This window comes from Ambystoma mexicanum, chromosome 7q, assembly GCF_040938575.1.
Source record: "Ambystoma mexicanum isolate Mex_15411 chromosome 7q, UKY_AmexF1_1, whole genome shotgun sequence".
In the NCBI taxonomy this organism is placed as follows: domain Eukaryota; kingdom Metazoa; phylum Chordata; class Amphibia; order Caudata; family Ambystomatidae; genus Ambystoma; species Ambystoma mexicanum.
Window position 1 is genome coordinate 723,251,215 of NC_090941.1, and position 13,971 is coordinate 723,265,185.

A 13,971-nucleotide genomic window follows, 5' to 3' on the forward strand; every position below is an offset into this window, starting at 1 on the left:
ACTATGATCCATGGCTGCTCATGACAACACCAATATGTGCGAATTCCATGATGTGTATTTGTTTTACGTGGGTGCACTTCAATACAAATAAATCATTCAAGCGGAAATGTGTAATTACCTCTCCTATGATATGTTTTCCATTAATGAAAGCTTCAAATCCACAAACAGCTGCATTGCCATCCAAAGGAAAGACATATTTTGCTTCAATGGGAACCTTGCTTGCATTGGTGTATGTCTGAAAAACCACGACCTACACAAAATAAAAGAAACAAACAAACAAGTTATTCATCATATATCCAAAATTGTACACCGTTTCACCCAAAATGCCAATCAATTAATACGTTTTTTTTTGGGCAAAGAACATCCCAACAACGCAATCACTCAACAAAGAAATGTTTAAACAGCATCCTCAGTGGCTTCAAACATAATCCAAACAGACCTGGTGAGACATATCAATTAAGCACGACAGGCAATAACTTAACGGGGGTAGTTCATAGAATTCAGCGCACAAGTGGTGCACGTGGCTGGCGCACAGTGTGCGCGTGCAAATTTCTGCGCCAGTCGCGTGCGCTAAAATCAATTTCTGCGCACAGCGTATTCATGGATTTTAGCTTCCAAAACCAGCCGTGGTGCAGGGTGGCGCAGCGACCCTGCAGCAGCGCCAGTTACGCGCCCAACCCTCCCCGTGCGCCATGCACAGTGTACAAATCCCATACATGGCACACAGGCCCCCAACCACGAAAACGGCTGTAAAACTCCCCGCGCACCCCTCCGAATACACGTACCCTGCTGCACAGGGAGTGTCACACGCGATTGGAGCGGGGTACGTGTATAACAGGGGTTCGCAGGAAGTTTCACACGCGAAATGCCCTGTGCGAGTGGGGCACATGTATTCCTGGGGTGCGCAGGAAGTCAGGGGCACCTGCCAGCAGGCCCCCACTCATGTCCCCCAGCACCCCCACCCCCGAGCAGTCAGGGGCACCTGCCAGCAAACCCCCACTCACGTCATGACGATCCTCAATCGCGGGCCTCATGGCCACCCACATCACACCCCACGCCACCCCTGCCCAAAGACCCAACCAAGTATTGTATCCACCCACAGAGAAATGGCCATTACATGATACAACCTGAATGGCAAGTATGTACATGAACACATGTCCGTCACACACACACACACAATGGGTGCAAGTGAATGTGAAAACCCATATCATGACATGCATGAAACCAATGAGAGAATAGCACACATCGAAGTATGAAACAAAAATGTATTGAACACAACATGAATGTAATGAAAAAAAACACTCAATAATGGGAATAAGAAATAAAATGCAGCATGTTCGGAAAAAAATAAAAAATATGAAATCAGAATCCAAAGAAATCTAAATGAAAATTTGTCCAAAGTCTCAGTCCAACCAAGCAAATCCAAGGGAAAAAAAAATATATGAAATCCATTGCGCCATGCTGAAATTAAAATAAAAACGAGAAACATCCAATGTTCAACTATATACAAATCACCAATCCAGGGTCCATGAGCCCAACAAATGAAATGAAACCTACAAAAAACACTACCTAATAAAGAACTACATAAAGAACTACATACAAAAATGTGGTGCATTGTCCAAGCGGCCCAAAATAAACAAAAACAGAAAGGAAACCTAACACTATCTAACTATTTACAATGGCAGCGGGCTAGTCCGACGGCTCACTTTTTGATGTCTCGGGCCAGGGCATCATCGAACTCCCGCTCAATGTCCTGGAGGCGGTCGTCTTCCATGGCCCCGAGGGTTCGCAGGGACGACATGTTCACCTCCAACTCCCTGTGAATTGCCTCGAGGCACTCAGCCCTCCTCAGGGCCCTCCGCATGGAGTTCTCTGCCCTGACCATTGTGAGCCGTGCCTCTTCCGCCCGCTGCCGCTCCGCATCTATGGCGTGGCCCAACCGCTTCCACACGGAAGACACTTGAAATCCGGGGTCCTCCTGCCCTATGGCCGATGCCTGCCCCTCCGATGTTGAAGGCCCCAAGCCATCATTACTCCCACCATGTTGCTGCTGCTGTGCCTGTGCCTGAGCCCTGGCTCTTGCTGCCTGCACGTCCTCCTCCAGCTGGGGGGCAGTTGTCGTGGTGGCCACCCCTGCTGGACGTACGACTCCCGACTATGGCAGGGATGTGTCCTCCACCAGCCTGGCTGCTGGGTCAGGGGCAGCTCCACAGGGTACCCAGGTCATACATGGGTGGGAAGATGGTATGGAGGACAACTGGCGCGTAGGGGGTTCAGGTGAGGAGGGGGATCGCAAGAAGGTCCAGCACACAGTGGAATCCAGCACCAGTGACCCGTCCCACTAGGTCAACGTGGTCAAAAAGGCATGCGAGACGACATGCAGTCTCTCCACGAAAAGACTGCAGGTCACCTCGCATGCCCCGTTGACGCAAAGCTATCCCACTCAGGACAGGCGCAACACGGTCCCGGATAGCCACGTCCGCAGGGAGAGGAAGGTCAGTTGTTGTGCGCTCATCCCCTCCCTGAAAACGGGTCTGGACGTAGGCATCCCTGCTGGTGCCGGATGATGCAGTGACAGGATTACACACAGGCACCTCCGCGGCTGCCTCTGCTGCCTCCTGTCCCTGCCCCTGCACTGCACAACTAGCACCAGTGGAATCCCCACCTCCAGACCCCGTGTGTGTCCCTTCCGCAGCCTCCTCCTCCACCAAACCCCCCCACCAACCTGGATGACTCCGTGCCATCTTCCTCCGTTGGACCCTGTGGGGTCTCAGCTGCCCCTTCTGCTGCCGAGGAGTCCACCTCCGACCTCTGCCTCTTGGACCTACCCTCGGCAGCTGCGGCCTGGGACGCGACACCAGACTCCTCACTCCCCGACGAGATGACAATCTGGGAGGGGAGCTGGGCCTTGCGTCTCCGGCTGGTGGTGCGATCCCTGCAGCTGTGCTCCACAGCACCCTCTCCACCCTCTTCATCAGTTGACGCTGCAGACAGGGAAAGATAAAAGACATCAGGGCACTGTACAATGGACTGATACACACATGACAGTTGCACATGAGTGGCAGTGTCAAACTTCAGACATGGCATCACACTCCACGACACACAGGTCATTTCAACTCACACACATGAGCATTTCCACAGCAATATTGCACCAGGCAGCAACATCCATACACATACAACAGCATGAACAGCTGAAGGTGAGCCTGACATCACATGAAACACAGGGAGTGCACTAGACATGCACACACGCCACCACACTTACATGCATGTCTACATCTCCTCCAACTGTCGCAGTGATGCGATCGCCATACATGTCACATCTGGTTGCATCACAGTTGCACACTTGTGAAATACACACACATGCACATGTACACAGTGCCGATACATGCAGCAGGAACCATAATCCATGTGTGACACCACAACCATGCCAACGTACATACACAGAAATTCAAACATGTGTGCTCCCACACCTGCATTTGCACAGCATGCTTACCAACACAAACACCATCGATGTGTCTCACACCTAAGAGGACTCACATTTGGCAGCTTCACGCCCCTGTTCATACACATCCCTACATGGCCCTACGAAAACACATGTGCAACCTGCACACTACTGGCAAACCACCACACGCACAGCGTCCAATCAGTATACATGTACACTTACCGCTCGACTCCAGACGGGTCTGCCTCTCAAAGACCTGGACGTGGAGCGCTGGGCATATGTGTTGCAGGACCCTCATCTGGTGGTCGGACAGGTGGCCCCGGTGCCCCTTGGCATCCGCTGTCTTCAAGAGGTGCCGGGCCTTGAGGGTCCTGGACCTGAAGTCCTCCCAGCGCTTCTTGACATGTAAGTCGCGGACTGCCACCCCCTCCGCGTTGATGGCAGTCACGATGTCCATCCAGATCCTGGTCCGTCCTTCATTGTCGGCGCGCGAACTTCCAAAGAGGGTATCATACCGCCCCAGGACTTGCTCCACCAGGACACCAACTTTCCTGGCACTGAAACTGGTGGCCCTCTGCCTCTCTGGCTGGGGGTTGCCAGTGGTGCCAGATGGTGTTGTGCCTGACAAATCCAGAGGCAGGAGTGGGTGGGCAACTGGGTCCTGGGGCTGGGCTGTGGAGCGATGGTATCCCAGTCGGGAGTCTTCGGTTCCAGCAGTGGCACAGCAACTGCACCCCTGGCTGACGTGCAGGCAGCAAATAGCAGGGCACGTGGGCAGCAGGCAGTCAGGCAGCAGATGGCAGCTGGGAGCGTGCTCTGGGCTCTGGGGGGGAAGTAATTCGGCCTTCTGGGCATGAGCATGGTCTTCTGTGTGTTGTTGCGTGGCCAGCTTGATACAGAGTGATTTGGCACGTGAAAATCTTGCACGTCAGCGTGTAATTCGAGGAAAGGCCTTTCGCGTGTAAGCACGTCAGCACACGTACGCGGTTTCAATGGACCAAAGGCCCTTAGCGCGTAAGCGCTTCGGTGACCTGACTCGCGCGGGCGTTTCCCTCGTGACATGGGCATAGTGGTTCAGCGCGCTTGAAAAAACTGCACATCCGCATGTGCATCCGTGTAATCCGAGAAAAGGGCCTACGCGTGCAAGTGATGAGACGCGCGCGGGCGTTTCCATCAACACGGGTGCATGTTCATCGTACATGTCCAAAAACTGCACGTCCAAGTGTCAGCTTGTGTAATTGGAGGAAAGGGCCTTAGCGCATACACGCGTAAGTGACGCTGTACGTGTGGGCCGCTTTAAAAGGTAAATGTAGGACCCCATTCCCTTGTACGTGCTTTTCGTGGAGAACGAGTGGGTGAATTCTGTACTTCTTGTCGGTTCACACGCGATTACTTCACAGCGTTTCAAGTTTGTACTCCGTTACCTCTGACAGCGTTCTTTATTTTTTTTTGGGCCTGTTTCCTCAAACAGCGTTCACTTCTTTTGTCCTTTCTCCTTAGACAGCGTGTTGGGCAGAAACCTGTGCAGTTCCCTTAGGGACCACTGCAAAAGATTTAGGACTACAGGTGTTTGGCAGTAAATCCAGTTGGTAGCAGTCTGTACCACACAGATTCACTTGGTAGCTGTGGCTGAGTAGTCAGACCTCTCTCAAGAAGAGTTAGGCAGTATGTAGAGTATACACAATAGGTACAGGGATACAGTAGCACAAGCAAACACTGACCAGAAATTTGGTGTAAAAGTATATAATTATTTATTTAAACACACACTTGAGATTTACACTAGCAAAAAGAGGTAAGTAAATTCAGCACACAGTCACTATTATATATATACAACCCTATTCACTTATTAGACAAGTCTTAGTGAGAAACATCACTTATTTTCAGACAGAGGTGAGCGTTTAACATAAGATGGCACTCTAATAAGTTATAAAGAAAGGGAGGAAAAAAAGCAGAGTTAAGGAAGCACACACGTTTCAATACTTTTAAAAGAACCACAGTAAGGCAGGATAGGCAGAGTTCTACTGGAGAGCAAGGAATTCAATTGCAAGGCCCACTCTTGGAGACAGCAAGCAGAAAGGGTCCAGGTTCACACAGTGGGGTTATGCCTAAAGAGTCGTGTAGATAGTTTGCACCAAAAAGGATGAAATTAAAGTCAGGAAAAGTTAGCTAGGCTGTCCCAGGCTAGCCCAGGTTAGAAAGTCGAGACTTTACTGTCACCCCGAACGATCTGTCGCAAGGGAAGCCAGGTGGGACACAGTACCTTAAGTGTGAAGGAAGCTCCAGCGAGGGCAGTTGTTCCTGGCAGCAGGCGCAAGTCGGTGTTTCGTCCAGAGGAAGAGGAGGTCTCCCCGTGGAGGAAAGATGAAGGTCGTTGCACTGCCAGGGAAGAAACCAGCCGTGGAGTTCTTGGGTTAAAAGGTACTACCCTTCTCTTCGCGGTAGTGGTAAACCGTAGTATTCCGGTTGCCGGGGTGCTTGGCACGGGCAAGGCGGCCACGAGATGCTCCAGGAAGGTGAAAAGAAGGCAACACTGGTTATCCCCACCAGTCAAAGGAAGAAGACTCTCTGGACTGGAGATCTCCTCTATCGTCGGGAAAAGTGGTGAGACGGTTCAGCAGGGCTCCACCGGTGGTGTCGTCGTTGCAGGTTGGCTCAGCTTCTCCCTCCTCGGATTCTTAGGTCCTGTAGCGACTTCTGAAGTTCCAGTCCCCAAAGCCCTGCTTTTAAGCAGCAGACCCCCATTCACTCAGCCTAGCTGTCAATCAAACATGCTAAGTGGTGAGCCTGCCGGCTCACCACTTGGGCCAATCACACAAGAGTGCGACTTGAGTTACCAAGGTAACTCAGTCCAGGATGCCTAAACCCCTCCCACACCCCCTGTGGTACCCAGACAGAGTGGCACCACTTTTGGAGGCTTCTGTGGAGAAGCCTGCCAAAAAGTGGAACAAAGGGCTGGACTTTGGTTGGAGTCACAGAAGAGAACACAAACGCCATTTTACAATCGAGTTCTGGCAAACAATACCAACCGGTGAATTAATATTAAATAAATAAACCGGTGGTATGTTCGAGGCTATAAGAATTAAATAATTAAAGTTGGTAGCCTCGAACAATGGGAAAATCCCATAGAGATATATTTGCGGTCGAATATAAAAAGTAGTATCCACTGCCACCAGCCAAAACTCGATCAGGGGGGACGTAGACGTGCCCCCTCGAACAACAGACCCCGAGGCAATCGAATTGCCCCGACCAGTATGTCCAAAATATGATGGTTAGTACTGGTTTCTGTTCATAATTTGGGACTAGTAAAGCCAATGGTGACTTTACATGCCCTGGGAGAGAGTAGTCAGTCCCAGGGTATGGAGTCTATGTTGGGGGGTTGCTACGACACCCCTGGGTTACGGCACGGAGGGTGCTGTGTAAACCACATCAAAAACACATGAGACCCTATGGAGTAAAAGGCTCCATAGCCTATAAAACACATGGAAAGATAAAGGAACACCTCAAATCATGTCTAAGAGTGGGAGTAAAAGAGTCTCACTCTTAGCAGGAGAAAAAATAAACCCCAAAAATCCAGCAAAGCTGCTGGGGACTCACTAGATTTGGAAAATTAGCCTTTACAGAGAATTCTCCCTAACACAGCATACAGTTCTTCTTTTGGCGGGGGTGTTGCCTACACGCACACGCATGTTTTTTTCATGCTCTTTTTCCAGGCAGACGGTGAGTCGCGCACACATTTACCAACTGTGCTTGCCCCGTGTGTCACGTACCCCTTCAGAGGTCATTGTAGGCTGTGTGTAACACACGTACGCTTGTTTTTGTGTTTCTGGGTGCCACAGCGTAGTGCAGGTTCATTTTTCCACACATGTGGTCTATGAGGGGTTGCGTGCACGTTACTTTTTGTTTTTGGGGTGCCTGTACGTTGCGTGACCCGTCATCTTGCCCCAGGGGTCACAGACAGCCTTGCTAGAGCACTAGGGTACGAATCCCATCTAGTACCCTACCCCTTTCACCCCCAATTGCCCAGGACAATTGTTTACTGCAACTCCCATACGCACAACAACATCAGTGCCATGGTTGGGAGTCGACCTAGCGGTAAGGGAGGCAAAGGTGGCAGACCTCCAAAAGGTGGGCGTGGTGGGCGCGGTAGGGGACGTGGCCAGGATTTGCAGGGTGCCCCTAGACCCCCATATGTGGAGGACCAATCAGGGACACCCATGCCCCCCCCCCCATGGTTGAGGGAAACGTGGCTGACACCATCCCAGCTCAGCCCTTGTTGGACCAGCCCATTGTGGCTCCTGAGCTGGCACAGGATGACTCCCAGGCTGACTTCCAGGTCAGTAAGTCTAAGCCACGTGTGCCGGTGCAAGTTGGTGTCACCAGGCCACGTGGATCTGGGGCAGCAATGTTATCTGCTGCCCCAAGTAGGCAGGGTGGAGAGGCTGCAGGGGCAGCTGCAGCTCTATCCACCCCAGCTCTGAGTCTCCCAGCCAGGACAGTGTTGGTCCTGGTCCATCAAACTGACGTTGCCCCTGCCAACATCACACTTCAGCCAATGCCTGCACCAAGACCTATGGTCATTGTGCATTCGCACACTCCCAGTACCCAGTCCAGCTGCGCTTCTGCCCCTACTGACCAGAGCGGCGCAAGCCATTCAGGCTCTGCTCCACCTTTGAAGTAAGAGGAAGAAGGGTGCTCTCGCACTACAGGCTGAGACCCCAGACAGGGCTACACAGTCCGGCACGTCAAGGAAGCCTTGCTTTAATGACCCCGAACCTGATGCACTTGTGAGCTATGTGTCTGCACATAGCCGTGAAATGTTGGTGACTGCAGGGTGCAAGACCACACCTGGTCAACGTAGGGAACACTGGCAGACCATCGCGGACCGCATAAGTGCCCTTGGATTTGTGAGGCGCACAGCTGAAGAGTGCTACAAGCGGTGGAATGACCTGAAACGCAGAGCAAAGAACAAGCTTGCCTCAAATCATGCCGCTACTCTGGTGACTGGCGGTGGGTCTCCACAAGAGGACAGCAAACTCACTGAACATGAGTCTGTTGCTGGGACCTTCGTCACAGAGGAACAGGTCTAAGGTGTGGGAGACCTAATTGATTACGACACATTTTCCGGTGAGTGCCCATGCGTGTGTGTGTAATCCATGTAAATGTTGTTTGGGTGACGGGTTCTGATTGAGTGCCAGGTGAGGGTGTGTACTCCTGAGTGTTATGGGTCACCCATTTGCTTCCTCCCAAACAATCACGTGCCTTGGATTTGGGTATGACTGTATCCCTTCTGCCCACAGTTGACAATTAGGCCCACATTAGTGCACTTTACCTTGAACTGTCATCTTGCAACTACATTTTTCAGATTTTCTAAGTGTTCATTCAGGCTGATTGTTTCCACTCTCCCATTTTTACTACGCATTTTTCTGCCCTATTGCAACATATGTGATATGCTTCGGTCATTGTTTACAGCCCACACTGGGCCACTATTTTTACCTGGTTATGTTAGTGATTACACCATTCAGGACGATGGAGTATTGGGCTGCAGACATTTTTTATTAGGGCCTGTTTGCATGTGGAAGATGACAGATGTTTCATGTAATGTTAAAGTGACCAATCATTGATCAGCCCACAATGACTGTGTTATTGGACACTGGATGTGTTTCAGTGTGTGCAAAATGCATATTTTTCAACACTATTCAGCATTAATCTTTGCATCATGTCGATGTGACATGGATGTGTGACAGTACTCATTCACCGACATATTGCTGTAGTTTTGTAATTTACTGTGGCTATGCTACATGACATCTGTGTCATGGCATGTGTCATGTATGTGTATTGGACATGCCACTCACAACCTGATGTGTGATGCCAGTGCTACCCAACATGCTGCAAATGTGTTGCTTTTCCATCTTGCTCTCCCCAGTGTCTGCCTTTTTGACTCCACTTCCAACTCTTTGACAGTGCATGCATGGCAGAGTTATAGTCATGTGGGACATGTGTAAATCATGTACTGGATCTCTGGCTTATCACAGCCTATGTGTGTGCTATGGTGCTCATGCCTGTTTCCATTTGTTGTCTTTCATGTAATTGCAGGTGATGACGCACTTGATGCTGTTGAGGTTGAGGAGATGGTGCAGACCCAGGAGGAATCTCAGGCATGACCGGGCACCAGTGGGGGACATGGTGTGGTGGTGGGTGAAAACCCAATGTTACTGCAGTCCATACTGTCCAGGGGTGTCTCTGGGTGCACCTCCCCAGACCTCTATTCAGGTGCTGAATCGGATGATGAGACTTATGTGCCGTTGCAGGTAAGTGTTTCTGGCAGTGATTCTGTTCTGTCCAACCCACCTGCACCAGTGGTAGAACCCTCTATGGGGATGTCAGTGTTGGTAGGCCCGCCTTTGGTGGTTACGGATGCAGGGTCACACTCCACAGCATCTGATCCTGTTACTGGGCCAGCAGATCAGAGGGGGAATGCAGTCCTGCAGCCTCAGGCAGTGCCAACACAGCAAGGTACAAATCGCCTTGCCCCAAACAGGTGTGGTGCCCGTCGGCGCGGTGGCCGTGCGCCACCAGGCAATACTGTATGGGAAAACTCCATGTACGGTATGGCAACCCAACAGGCAGCATCAGTAGAAATGATGGCTCAGGCAATGGCGAGGGTGGCCACTTCCATTATCACCCCTGAAAGGCAGATGGAGCAACAACAGCAGGCAACAGCCTCCATTTGCCAATCACACAGGGAAGACATGTTGGCATCCAACAGGGACAGATGGCCAGCACTGGAGACTCTGCGCAAATCCATATCAATAGAGTCCCAGGGCCACAGGGAAGCCCCGAGGGTAGAACTACATAACCTCAGGCAGACTCTGGTTGAACTTGAGGCTTCCAATAATTTAAGGGCAGAACAGCAGCTGGAGCAGCTCACACGTTCGCTCTCAGCTGAGCTGCATGCAACACATGAGGAGATCCGGGCATCACGCGAGGCCATGCGTGCAGAAATGCAGGCAACCCGTGATGTGCTGCATGGAGATCTCTGCACTTTAATCCTCCAGAATCAGACTTTCCAGACCCGCATGCTTGCTGCCATGGAGGACCATACCAGGGCTTTGCGTGGGCTGCCTCCCATAGTGCCACCGCCTCCTGATGCAGCAGCAGAGGATGAGCAGAGCGACAGCAGTTCTCCCACAATGGCATAGCCGTGCAGGCCATGAGCCCAAGGAGGTTTTTTTTTTCTCGCAACATCCACGCAGGTGTGTGTTGGTGTGCACACTGTCCTCGAACCTCCTCGGTGGCCTCCCCCACCCCCTCTAGCCCCCATATGGCCATTTTTGATTTTTTTTTTTTACAGTGTGTTGCCTGGGTGGCTCCCAAGGGCATCCACTGTATTTCAGCTGGGCACATGCAGGCTTGTCCTGAGTTTGGGTTAGATGCTTGGGTTCGTGAGACACACACCCCTCCTGATTCCCGTTTCCATGGGCTTCCAAACGGTGTGACCAAGTGACAGTGAATTACACAGTGACGTTGGGCTCCCATGTGTGGGCAGTCTGTAGTCAATACTGTGTAGACATCCCTAGTGGATATTGTTGTTGTATTGTACACTGCATGGTGTATTGATATGTGCTTGTGCATCCATGTCTTCCTCCTAATCTGCAGGTTCCTTCCTCATGTCTTCACAAGGCCGTCTACTTTGCAGATGCAGTTCATGTTGTATGCAGTACACTGAGACATTTGCGAGGCAGCAACACTCTACAGTAGGAAGGGGTCGATGTGCAGGCGTATTCAGGTTGTAAGACTACCACTACTTGAACTTAGTACTGTCATGTTTTTGCATTTTTCCATGGTGTGTTGCAGCATTGTGTTGGTGGTATCTGGTAATGTGTGCTGTTAGTTAAACATTACTGGGAGCATATTGTGTGTGGGCAGTTTCCATTAGGGACAGTGTACTTTGTGACACTTGTGTCAGGTCCTGTGCATTGCTTTGTTTGGTTTCACATTGCATGACATGCCATGGTGTTGAAGAGGGAAAATCGAGATCAAACCCCTGCCCCCTCACCCCAGGCACATATACAGAAGAACAGCAGGAAGAACAAGGAGCGCACTTATCATTTGAACCAGGCCCCAGCACACCCATGGGTGACAAATATGCTGAAAGACACTCACTACACCAACAGTGCAACTTCCATGCTACATTACAATCAATGCAGCAATATCATAATCTACAAACACAAAAATCCCTGTTTAAAGGCTTTCAAATGCCTATATGAATTAACATGGTCTAATTGCACAGTGTAAAGCCATGTTTCAGGAAAATTACAGCCAAGTTCATTTCTCTCACTGAACACTAGCTGCAGATGCCTTCACCAATACTCCTTGCAAACCCACGAGCAGCCAAGGTCGCGCAGTCAGATAACATTGCTTTCTGCAGACAAACATTTTTTAATTCTCCACTAATGCTACTAAGCCACGGCAAAGCACCAAAGCCCAGTGTGTTTTTTTCTTTTCTTTCTGGGAACAAAAGACATTTTCGAAAAGACTCGCACAACATTTGAAACATAATTGTAACAAGAATGGCTCAGCCCTAGCCAATGAACACTGAGAGCCTACGGGCGAAAAAACTTATTTCAGCTAAAAAGTTATGGGAACAAATTCATAATGCAACAAGCTAGAATTAGGTAATGGTGGGCTGGCACAGCTAAACCAACCCACTGACGCAAAAGTCTAACATCCAATTATCAGGCTCTCTATAAGGGCTACATAGGTAACCTATTACTCAGCAGCCAATAGCAGGAGGAGATAGGTTTCTGGGAGCTGATCCAATTCTGTGAGGTCAGCCTGCAGTGTGAGTACAAAGCTGGCATGCAAGCCAGCCCCGGGGGAGACGGCGCCTGAACTCTCGATGTGCACGACGCTCTGCGTGTTTTTTTCTTTTTTGTTGCCCAGAAATAAACACAGTTTGGAACATGTGGCTGCCTGCTGGGGTCTCCTTTGCATTTCTGTGGGCCATATGGGAGGTGTTGGGGTCTCCCATAGCTGGTGAGGGTATGGCTGCTGGGCCCCACAGCCCTGGTGGGGGTCCAGCTTCTCCCCAACAGTGTGTTTGGTGGTGGAGCTGAGGAGGCGTTGGGTGACATGGCGCTGTTCTCATGTTGTATTTAGCAAGGGGGTAATGAATTTAGCAGCATAGATGTATGTCTTTTGATGACACAGCATTGGTGGTGTTTGGGTAGGCTGGGATGCACACAATGTAACACTTCCAGGTGACCAATCTCAGGATGGTATGCTTGTGACAGTTGAGTGTCATCATCATTGATTGTCAGCTAGTATGTGCCAGGGCTGTGTGCACTCCACAGGGGTATAATTTTATGTGAAGTAATTAGCCACCAGCTGTGTACGGACTGCCTCACCACATGCCCTTTCCCCTCCCATGCGCAGCGGGCTTGCATGTTGTTGGGGATGTGGGGGCACCACCATGTCCACCGGCAGGCCCCGGCGTGTTGCAACATTGTGCAGGACACATGCTGCACTATGATCCTGCACACTACTGCGGGAGCATATAACAGCTGCCCACCAGAACGGTCAAGGGAGCGAAAGCGTGACTTGAGCACTCCGAATGTGCGCTCCACTATGCCCCGGGTTGCAATATGGGCTGTGTTGTATCTTACCTCGGGTGGCGTGGTGGGGTTCCAAATTGGCGTCATCATGTGGGTGCTCAGAGGGTAGGTACTGTCCCCTGGGGAGGTGGTGATGGGTATCATTAGTGGGGTTGTGACATTACTCGGTATCTGACATGCATGCATGCATGTGCAGTGGCATTTATACTCACCAAGCAGCCATGTATCGCCATGCCGCCCAGTTTCTAGGTCCCGGTTTAGGGTTGACATTCTGGAAATGAAACTATCGTGGGTGGACCCTGGATAGTTGGCATATACTGAGGTGATGATTCCCTTGGCATCACATACTACCTGCACGTTGATGGAATGCCAGTGCTTGCGGTTTCTATTGATTTTCTCCGATGCCCTGGGGGGACGTAGAGCCACATGGGTGCAATCAATGGCACCGAGCACTTTGGGGAATTGTGCCACCCCGTAGAAATCCTGGACGACAGCCTGCCTTTCTGCAGGTGTTCTGGGCAGGTATATGTGCCTGCGGACTGATGGGCGTGCAGTCATGATGGCCAACACCTGGTGTAGGCAGCGTGACTGCGAGGCCTGTGACACCCCCCCCACTATAGCACTTGTCCACTGAAATGATCCAGTGGCCAAGAAATGCACTACACTGAGGACCTTCTCCAGGGGGCTGAGTGCTTGGGAGCACAGGGTGGGTGATGTGAGGTCATCCTCCCACTTACTCACCAGGTCGAGTATTATGTGAGGTGGAAACCTGTATCTCCCATATACCTGGTCATCAGGCATCCCAAAAAGGCTGGTTCTGGGCCTGACTATCCTCCTCCTGCGGTATCCCACGACCACTGCTGCTAGGAACGGTATATTCATCTTGGCGTCTGAGCTTGTTTGTTGTTTGCGCGC

The 13,971-nt window shown here is 50.9% G+C and overlaps 1 protein-coding gene across 7 annotated transcripts in view; it reads right to left on the minus strand.

The window, feature by feature from the left end:
- Nucleotides 1–13,971, minus strand: part of PARP4 (poly(ADP-ribose) polymerase family member 4) — a 2,748,946-nt gene that overhangs the window by 1,948,971 nt on the left and 786,004 nt on the right. For all 7 annotated transcript variants that reach the window (XM_069639202.1, XM_069639198.1, XM_069639200.1 and 4 more), the window contains exon 16: nucleotides 119–250. In XM_069639202.1, the coding sequence (XP_069495303.1) occupies nucleotides 119–250 (132 nt within the window). The remainder of the gene's footprint in view (nucleotides 1–118; nucleotides 251–13,971) is intronic.